The sequence below is a fragment of the Myripristis murdjan genome, chromosome 6 (assembly GCF_902150065.1).
Source record: "Myripristis murdjan chromosome 6, fMyrMur1.1, whole genome shotgun sequence".
Classification (NCBI taxonomy): domain Eukaryota; kingdom Metazoa; phylum Chordata; class Actinopteri; order Holocentriformes; family Holocentridae; genus Myripristis; species Myripristis murdjan.
In genome coordinates this window covers 13,933,752-13,944,553 of record NC_043985.1, presented here as the reverse complement: position 1 = coordinate 13,944,553, position 10,802 = coordinate 13,933,752, and the positions used below count along the sequence as shown (strand labels likewise).

The 10,802-nt window shown below is 39.8% G+C and overlaps 1 protein-coding gene across 1 annotated transcript; it reads right to left on the bottom strand.

Moving 5' to 3' along the window:
• Positions 1-7,395: 7,395 nt before the first annotated feature.
• On the bottom strand, positions 7,396-8,513 carry LOC115360487 (T-cell surface antigen CD2-like). The gene has a single exon (XM_030053418.1). The coding sequence runs from the start codon at positions 8,407-8,409 to the stop codon at positions 7,396-7,398; it is 1,014 nt and encodes a 337-aa protein (XP_029909278.1). The 5' UTR covers positions 8,410-8,513.
• Positions 8,514-10,802: the final 2,289 nt, after the last annotated feature.

The window sequence follows — 10,802 nt, the reverse complement described above, 5'->3', positions numbered from 1 at the left end:
CTGCTGAATTTGAAACTGTGAGCAAAATATTCCCATCATTTGTTTGAACGACTCACTGAATATGTAAATTTTTATTGCTTTGTCACGATAATACACAGGACTTGTCCTATCTGATCGAAGACAGCTAAAAATAACTTTAAAGACTGCTTGCTGGAAGTGACTCATGCTTTTTCCTGTTAAGTCTATAAAGAGATTTTTTTGCTGGCAACAACAGCCTGGCTCATGGCAGAATTTGGGGTGGATGAGCTTTCATCTCAAAGGTAAGGACTGAGTAGAAGTTGTCAGACATACTGCCACATGTCCCATACATACAAAAACCACTGACATCATTTAGTGCTCATTTAGAGGTATTGTACTAAATATCTACTGTCTTTGTCCAGCTTTTTGTTTGTGTGCTTACTCTTACTTTTGTTGTGAGAAACACACATTCTACCAAGCTGGTCTCCATGACAGCAATAAATAGCCCACAAACACACACTTTTTCCAAAGTCCTTATCTATTTTGGTGATAAAGTCCTTCCCAGGGCTATTTTCCAGTGCGAGGCCATTACAAAAAGCAGAGTACCATTGAAAGCAGTGCACAGAAGCTGAGCCCACACAGAGAGTCCATTCGAGCGCAGTGTTGATGCTAAAGCCAGATAAGCAGAGCATAGCCAAAGCAAAATTCTCTGTTGTCATCCTTCTGTCCCACCTTTACACCTCTCTCATCTTCAACTATTGTTGCGTGGCCCTTCACTGACATGCTGTTATCCCTGCATGAATCCACACACACAATGAGGCTTAGAGGATCCTTTTCTCTGAGAGGAGATGGACCCATAGACCAGGACAAAGGCTTCAAACTATCCAAATTATCTCTGCTGGGTGTTCCTCAAAAGGTATAATAGCTATCTAGGGAAATCATCTTAAATGTTTTTGCCTTCAATGTCAAAGCAAAGAAACTTCTTATTGTGCAAAAATGCATCACATCATACAAGAAATGTCAGGTGGGTTTTCTTTCTTTCTTTCTTTCTTTCTTTCTTTCTTTCTTTCTTCTTTCTTTCTTTCTTTCTTTCTTTCTTTCTTTCTTTCTTTCTTTCTTTTTGTTGTTTGCAAGGTTGTAATTTTATTTAGGCACACACACACAAAATATCTCAGAAAATGCTACAGTAATGTTTGATGTCTGTATGAGTGTGGAGTCTGAGCGTGGTAGATGCTTATTACAGTGGGAGGTGGAATTTTTCTCCCATCTTGATTTATATCAGGTGCAAGACCATGGATGGGTAATTTGGCTGATAGAGGCATTTTTATGACAGTGCTCTGCTGTTAGTGGAAATGATAGGCTTGCTCTACAGTATGTGTGGACTGGAGTTTACCCCCTTTCTTTTGTCTCCAGCTGATTCTCCTGGAATGTTTGTTTGGCCTCATCCCCTGTACAGGAACGTCACCTGGAATTTGAAGCAGCACCTGAGATGGAGACAATCCCTGAGATCTACATGTGTGAGATTAACAGACAGACAGGACAAGATTAATCATACTGTTCAGTGCTGCTTGAGGTGTTGCAACCCTTCTGCAACTGCTGAAAAGACATTTTCCTTATCAAAATGCCACTGGATTGAATTCAAGCTATGGTTGAAATACCATTGCAGTGGTGAATATGGTAAATGCATTCACCACTGTGAACTGATTTGCTTTCCATGTGTGATAACCTCAAGACTGAGATTGTCCTCCAGCTAAAAACGACTCCATAGGCCATTTGTACAGCAGCTTATTGTGACCTAAAGTTAAGCGACCTCTAGTGGTCCTGAAAAAATAATGACACTATGGTGTAGTATTAAGGGAGCGAAAAATTCTGCATAAGGGGGTTCGTGTGGTGGCAAATGGATCAACAATCTTTTACTCAGCCATTCTAGATTCAAATCCAAGCTAGAGCAGTGTTTGCTCTTTAGGTAGCCAATGTAAGGTATCTAATGCTAGCAAATGTAAGTTAACATTTCGTAGCCTTAACCCTGACCTTTTTCCTAGCTTTAATGATTTATGACAAACCTTTACCTAAACTTAAGAATAACCTTTTCTTAACATTAACCAACATTCGCTAAGAAATTTTAGCTCACTATCTAGTTTGCTCAAAAAAGTGCTCCTGTTTGTTGTATTAGAGGGTTGGAACAAAGGCGTGTGTGGTCGTATGAATTTTGGGTTAGGGGTCTATCTGTCTGTCTGAAGAGCGTAAGTGTATCGGTGCACTGTATGCAATGTGTTCATGCAAATGACACCATGTTGACAAAAAGCAGCTGCTAAGAAATAAAGCATAATAATGTTCAGTTCAAAGGCTGCTTTATTCAATTTGAAATGTTTGTCCAACCAGTACTACTCTATTAGCAGGGACTTCTGGCAAAGTGGTAACCCTGATGATACAGGGCCATGCACAGACATGCAATGTGGTTAACCCTCTGATTTATGTCTGCAAGTTTAATGATGAGCCAAAATGCTGATTGGGTAAACCAATTCAAATTGTACAAGAAAAAAGGGTTTTGCACTGAGCAAAAACAACCAGCTAGAATTGATATTCTTTCCAGTCATTCATACCATTAAACAAAAGTTAGGCATGTCTGCATTCTCAGAAATGAAAAAAGAAATGAAAAATGACTATAATTATAAAAGTCTCAGGCTGATTTTTTTTTTTTTTCTTTTGCAAGATGGCAGTCTGCAGAGGTCACATTGATGTCATTTAGGGTGGTATGTGTGAGCTCTGGAATGAGTGGGAAAGTAGCAGAACCAGGTTTTAGACGGGCTTAAGACGTTGAAAAAATACAGCCAAATTAAACTGAACAGCTTGGTTGTATGCACAAATAACTCCAGGGATATCTTGACGTTTTTCCTGGCAGTGTGTGCAAGATTTTCAACTGTGCAATGAATATTTTCTGCCCTTCTTGCCACCAAAAATACTATAGTGACATGCAGAGCACTTATCATCTAGAAGGGATCACCAAACTTATATGCAAACAAGATGGACTGGAGAAACAAAGGGTGGGAGTTATTCAGGATCATCCAGGTGGATCCTCCACTCTAGGTTTTAAGGGGCAATATTTTGGTAGCTCAAGGGACTGACCACCAGTTATTGCAAGCAGTGACTATGCCGATAGTTGTGGTATTGTGTGGTATGGTACAAGTACAAATCTAAATTCTGACTAATATACAGACCCAAACATAGCAAACATAGCAAAACAAAGACTATCCTGAAATAATAAATTACCTTGACTGTCTAACACAAGACCCCAGAGGGATTCGTACAGTATGTTTAAATATAAATCAACAGCACTGTATTGTTTTCAGCTGGTGGGTATGTGGCAGGCAACAATATGAGTGGCTTTCTTTGCTGCACTGAAATATGACTAAAATATCCACCGAGAGCAGGGATGTTCTGTATCATATCTTTAGACCTTGGCGCTGTCACATTCCTTCACTGGCTACAAATGGCAGCAGTGCTCCTGTCTAGGTCTGTGTCTGACAAAGGGCTGTTGTTTTCCCAGCCTTTTCTCTTTTCACACACCAGCCCCTTGGCTCAGAGCAGCTGCTGAGGCATTAGAATGAAATTATGGGAATATTTGTTCTGCGCTCTGTCGATATGGTTTGAGCATTGATTCTGTCCATCCCTTTTTCCTGTTCAACCCCTGATTTTCATTTCCTGGACACATGATATGGTATCAAAGTGATTTTATACATGCATTCGTAACCAAAGCAAATGCCAAATTTGGGACCCTACTGATTGTTTCTGCATAGAGAACGGCATGATTTTATGGTAAAATGGCTGGTTTTGCTCTTCCAAAAGGTAAGGCTTTACACAGAGCTATACACAAATTTTGTTTTTGCATTTCTCCTCAATGACCTTAGAAGACCCATGAACTCAGTTTTCATATTTTATTGGAACTGCACATGTACATTATACGAGCACTGCAGCTATCAAACCATGACGTTACAGGCAGTGTACCATGAAACAAAATATGAATCAAAAAACCTATCAAAGCAAACACTGTAGTTTTTCTTTCTTTCTTTCTTTCTTTCTTTTTTTTAATTCTATCCCATGGCTTTGTTAAAAAAAAAAAAAAAAAAAAAAAAGTATGTGCTTTTACAGCCTGGAGTCATCCATGACAAAAAATTATAAAACTGTTAGCCTGGAGATCACAGACGAGGTGGAAGCCCATTTGTCATGGGTTCTCATGGAATCGTTGCCGCTGCAGGAGTCTCCTCCACCGTGTCAAAGTCGGCAAGGATGGAGTATTTGGCAAAGCTGCAAGGGACCAACTGAGAAACTGCTGTGCTAGGGAAATCCGGGAAAGAGAATCCTTTTATAAACAGGGATTCAACAGCCCATTTTTTGTGTAACCATGACAAAGAAACACACATAATAGTCAAACTTTGCTAGGACAGGAAGTGTTGTCATATAAGCTTTTGGTATGCACTTTACTTCATAGGTGTTGGGTGATGACCTCCTTTTTTAGGAGCAACTTAAGCCTGCATAGATTATACTGCATGTGACACATATTGATTTTCAGGGACTTTCAAGACTCATAACAAAAGTCCTGTAATCAGAAGGTCCCTGCTTTGATCTCCCTCGATTCCAGGTGACTACCCTGCTGATGTCTGCTGGAAAAAATTCTTTCCACCGCTCTCCCCAGCTCTGATTTCTTTTCCCAGCACTTTCTAAGAAGATCACTCTAAGGTCACATGTATTTTGCCTGCAGACTGTTGTTCTGACCCTCGCAGTCCTTACTAACAACAATTGAAATGGTGATGATTCAGAACCTTAAGCTTATTCTACTGTTGTCCTCATTATTACATCAAATTAGTGCTTAAAATGTAAAAATGACTCACTACAATCTCCAGGGGAACTGCTAAGTGGCTGACTTACTGTAGTAGTCAGGCAAATTTTTCTTCAAAGATCCACATTACACAATCTTTTAATCAGTCAGTGTAAGTGTACGAAAACTCCTCTATTCCCACTCTACTCCCAGCATGGACTTGGCCTCAGCCCTCCAGTGTCTGTGAGGTGCTAATTCTTGCTGAGGTCTGGAAAGTATTCCGCCTCCATTAAAAATCAGCGCAGCCTGACTCCTCAGCAAATTTGCAAAATTGATTTGGTGTGTTGCAGACAACCACAGCCAGTGCAGATCGAGCCAGTCCACAAATTACACATGTGTTGCGTGAAAAAGTGTGTGAAAAGGTGCGAGGCATACAGAAGGAACAGAATCTAAATAAGCCTGCTGTGCTGACAGATTTTGTGGTTTTCCTTCTGTATGCTTCAACATTTGAAAAGAGAACATTTTTTTTTTTTTTTGGTGGAATGAAATGGTGTCTTCCATAAAAAAAGCAATCAAATTGTGGTTACTATTAGTTAATCGTGTCAAAATCACTGCATGAGTTTAAAAGGCAGTTAGCTTAAACAACATGGTAAAATATAATTGTTTAAGGTACAAGAGAAAATGGCCTCATCACTTTTCCCAAAAAAAAAAAAAAAAAAAAAAAAAAGGAAAATCATTGCACAATTACAGCTTCAAATAATACAGATCGTGAGTACCCTGTCGGCTTTAAGTTTCCGAGAAAATACCTGAGGTCAAAGAGTGCTAAGTGGGCAAAAGTATGCTAATAGTCCATTATAATTTCTCTTTGCTTTCAGAAGTGAAACAAATCTGATGAAAAAGAGCAGTGCGCTGGCTGGCCTCTGATTTGGTCCATACTTATCTCAGACTTGGCAGTCTGTGGCAACAAGAGGATTGTATTTGGAATGATCCAACATGAGTATAAATGGTTTCCATGGGTAATTGACCCTTTTCCTGGACACACACACTCCAAGATCAAAAGGGTGTATCCTCTAGGCTCTTGAGAGCCACTGATTAAACATGTTTCAGAAGTATTTCCTTTCCATTTTAGATCTGGCAAAGGTATATGAGATGTATTTCATACTGTATAATAAAAAATACACAGTACTGCGTGCCTGTTTGCCTTTCTGCCTGGCTATGTACTGTATATCTGTGTGCATTTTTAGTGATGGGCGAGGGGAAGTGATGTGGCATGTTGCCAGCCAAATCTCAGTCTTGCAAGAAAGACAAGTGGCATTGTTCCAGGAGCAGATACCAGCTTTACTCCCAAATCCCCGCCGGCCGGACTGAAATTTCAGCCATGTAAAGAGAGCAGGAGTGGAGCAGGGCCTGACAAAAGATGACATTGGCTTGTAAGTTTTAGGCAATGACGCTCAGGGGGATTCCATTATGTGGCTGTCACACAGCGTTAGGCGAGACAGCAAACACTTTCATGTGTGGATTACCATTTACCCATTGGAGATAATAGATATTTGCCTTTGCTAATCCATTCCTCTATTGATTTTTTCTCCCCCTTTAATAACTTCTTGCAAGCAAGCAAATTTTAATAAGTGCAAGAATGCTGACATGTAAGAAGCTGGAACAAAGGGTTGTGTTTGACACAGATAAGCTGCTTAATGTATTTTTCCATACACATGTGAGATATAACATCAAATGTGACAACTTGATTAATTATTTCAAAGCACATGTGATTACATTACAGACAAACAGTGTTATATTTGCATGCATTGCTCTGTTTACAGGAACTCAAAATATAACCATAGAGTTTGAATCTTTTTTTCTTTCTTTCTTTTTTGTGCTTACACTGTAGCTCCAAGGGTACAATACAACATTTTCCTGAATGCTAAAAAAAAAAAAAATCCTCTTGTTTTTCACCCTTGTCTTTGAGAATGGGCTCCATTTTTGGAAATGTTCTTAATAAATTCTAAGGTGCCTTTGTTGATACTGTGTCACCTCATCTTTTACTTGCTTCAGTGTAATAACAGTGGAACTGCTAAGGATGACCAAACATTTAAATCTAACAAGCAATTAATCTAAATGATGGGTTTAAATACAGTAAAATGCCACCTTTCTAAACAGCAATAGGTCTAGTAATAGTCCTGATGCTGAAAAATAATCCTGTTGAAATATTTCATATGGCTATTTTTAGATAAAAACTGCTAATCCTCCACTTGAGCCTGTTAACTCTTTGGAGGGCTGTACTGTGGTTTTCATGTCAGCTAATTTAAAATCATACATCTGTAACCACTAAGTTGCCATATTTACAATATAACATGCATATTTTGCCACTTTTGCACAATCAAAAGACAGACCCCCACCCCCACCCCCACACCCCCAAAAATAAATCAATAAAAATTATATCTCACATTTTCTTTTGTTTTTCTTCATTTTGGTCCATTTCTGCATATGTAAGTGTGCTTCAGTTTCCATTTGTAAATTTTTGAAGCTCTTTGTGGGCAATGTATTTATATTGCATACATTTGCTGGCTACAGAAGGATGAAGTGTGTCCCTTTCAGACTGGAGTGGTGAGAGGAGGGCAGATTCAGTTGTTTTGTGTCTGCAGAGTTTTCATCCTTGGCTTGGGCACTGGTGAAGGCTGTCCCACTTCAGCAGGTGTGGAAACCTCTAGAAGCTTCTCTTGGGCCTGGGGAACAGAATGCTCATAGGCTCTTGGTGGCAGCTTGGGACTCGGGGCAGGAGAGGCCTCAGTGGGATGCATCGTCTCATACTCTGGGCTGTTAGACTCGTGCCTCTTGTACTTGTTCATCGGAACCATTTGGTGCTCCCCTTTGTCTCCCAGGCTGGTGAGGGTTTTGTTGTGCCTGAGCCGCCAACACAATATGATAATGATGATGAGCAGCAGCAGAATCAGAGACGTCATCCCTGCTAGCACTGCCATTACTGCTTTTCGTTGAAAGCAAAGCTTGGCTGGTGGAGCTGGCTCTGAACCTTTACATGTTAAACGAATGGCGTTGCTTTTCTCCTTGCTGACGTTGTTCGCTACACTGCATGTAAAGTTGTTCTCCCCTTTCAGCTTTGTTAATGATATGCTCAGCGTTTGCTTTGTTTCACTGGCTAGTGTCTTTTCATCCAGGGTCCATGAGAAAACCAAACCTTGAGGTTTGGTTACAAAGCAGGTAAGGGTCACAATGTTAGCCTTCGAGTCACAAACATGCTTCACTTGGGGCTTTGATACTTTCTCCATTATGCAGAGACGACCGGTCCACCCTTTAACAAATGTCCCATTGTTATTGAGGACATCTGCTTTGTAAATCCCAGCACTTGAGAACTTCAGGTTCTTCAGCTGCAGAGATCCAGTGGCAGAGATGTCCTCTAACTTTCCAACAGACACTCTGCCTGGCTGCCTGTAGAAAATAATTGTGTTATTGTGTGTCCATCTCAACACATGTGTGTTTGCCAATTCCTTGTAGTCAAATGGCAGAGACAGCATCTGCCCAACTGCAGCATAGAGGTCGCAGGTGTCCTTAAGAGCGACTGAGAGGTTGATGAATCCAGCCAGAATGATGATACTAAGTGAGGAAGCAAAACACGCCATGATATGTCCTCTGGATCATCCAGTGTACAGTATCCAGTCTTTGATGAATTCTGTCCTCCGAAACCACTTCCTCAAGGTTGACTAGTGGAAATGCTTTGCTTTTATTATAGCTTCTGATTAATTTCTCTTAGCCTATGACACTTAAACCAACAATGAGAAAAATCTAGATAAGACGATACCTTCAATCTCAGCGCTGACTCTCTAGAGCCAGTTTGCACCCAAGAACATAATTAAGCTCCGTAAATATGCACCCAAAAGGGAAATGCACCCTCAGAAGGAAGGAACCTGTGTGAGGCAAGAGTCTACTTTCAGTTCTCTGTTGAACACAAACAGCTGCCGGTGTCATGGTAGCGTGACCTTCCAACTCATATTCTCCGATCACTTGAATGATTCACTAGACTGAGTACAATTTGGCAACGTGTGACTTACGTAGTTGCCCACTAAACATAGCATAATATAAATATAAACCTTAAGCAATCCAAAGTTTGATTTTTTTTTTTTTTTTTTTTTTTTTTTTTGCTCTTTGGCCAGTGGGGTCATCTAAGAAAAAAAGACCCATGTATAAATGTATACTCTCAGTTCAGAGGTTTCTAAACCATGCTCTAGGATTCATAATCAGTGCCCTTAAATTACAAATCCATGCACATACATTTCTAAACTCTGCCCTCGGACTATGGTCCCTGTTCTCTGAAGGAAAATAGGCCATGGTTTACAAATCCATGCGCATGGAGTTGTAATTCCAGGGCATGGATTATGAATCCGAGAGCACAGTTTGTAAAACAAATTTTTAAACTGAGATTAGATTTACACATGGATCTTTTTTTTTCTCAGCTGAATCCAGAAGGATTCTATAGATTCATAATGGTAAACAAAATGTACATTTTCATTCTTAGGGAATTCCACTATTAATCAGTAACATAAAAAACTACCTTGCCATCCAAGCTAACCATGCAGGCTTGGCTTTTGATTAGTTGACATAGTGTAGGCCTGTGTTCAAGTGTTAGCATGTCTACTAGTCACACCAAAGGCCAGCTGGATTAATAAAGATTATACTGGTACCAGTCATGTTGTCATATTGTGTAAGGTGACTAATCTGCCAGCATTCTGAAACAAACTGTAGGTGTAGCCCTTAATGTGATTTTCCTGACAAAGTGAGCCTTGCTATATCTCCTTCCTTTGTTTGGATGATAGTCACAGATTTACCGCTCAGCTAAAGTTATGGGACAGCCATATAGAACCATGGTTCACTTTAAGGCCGATTAACTCTAGGCATCAATACTAAGTCAGACTTTTGAAAGGCTGTAACACAAATTTGGTGGAAACAAAATTAGTATTTGAGTGAGGTTAAAAGTGGCTAGATATTTGTTTTGCAATTACTGCACAGACAGCAATGCACAATATATTAAGTTGTTGAAATTATTAAAAAAGCAGTTCCACCATTTATCATTATTTAAAAAACTCCCTGCTGGCATTGGCATTATTCATTCTGGTTATTGGTTTTTGTCCACAACAGAATGCAAATGACTTCTCCTTGTCCACACTCAATTGGTTTAGTCACGGCTGCCTTTTCTGATAAAGCAGTTGAATAATGAGTGGCTGTGGCCTAATGTAAATATCCATTGCAAATGCTGTTGTTTTGGGGCGTTGAGCTGTGCGGCTCCACTGTAGACTGTGTGTATTTTGTAATTAGAGATGGTGGCCATGCTGTCAAATATGGACTAAGGTGAAAATGAAATGAAATCATTTCAATAAATCTCCACTTGAGCAGTGAAAGGGCCCTTGTAAAGAAAGCCACACAAGCACTACAACAGTCCCTCACATTAAACAAGCAATAACAGGGGCTCCAGCCAAGCCCAGTCACCCCGGTAATATCCTCAACTCATTTGTCTCAGTGGTTTCCATCTAACAAATCTCACTGTGACACACGGCTTTTGCTAAAATGAATTTGCTATGGTTTTTAATTTGATGGATCTGAAAAAATACTTCATAAATTTGAGTTATCTGTGTTTTTGTTGAAGCCTACGCTGCAGCGAAATTCTCATAAAGCATTCAGCATAAGACACTGGCTGGTATTTTTTCATGTAATAAATCACATTAATTAACAACAATTTACAAAGGAATCATCAAAGCAAGTGAACTTTCTGTAAACCCCCTAAAGCATTTCCAGTAAACGAGAGTCATTGTTCGGTTAACATTTAGAAACACCCTTGTCATTCTATAATTCATGGCATCAAGAACTCCCCGAAGTACCATTATAGCTGTCCTGGCTTGAGCTACACTAGAATGAGTTCATTTTGTACCCCACAACTATAATTTCATACAATTAGCAGTGATTCACAATTTTTCCATAACTCTCAGCACCTTCAAAGATAACCAAAGCAAGAGGAACACCT

Coding starts and splice junctions, on each gene's coding strand:
- LOC115360487 (XM_030053418.1), bottom strand. CDS start 8,409: ATGGCGTGTTTTGCTTCCTCACTTAGTATCATCATTCTGGCTGGATTC.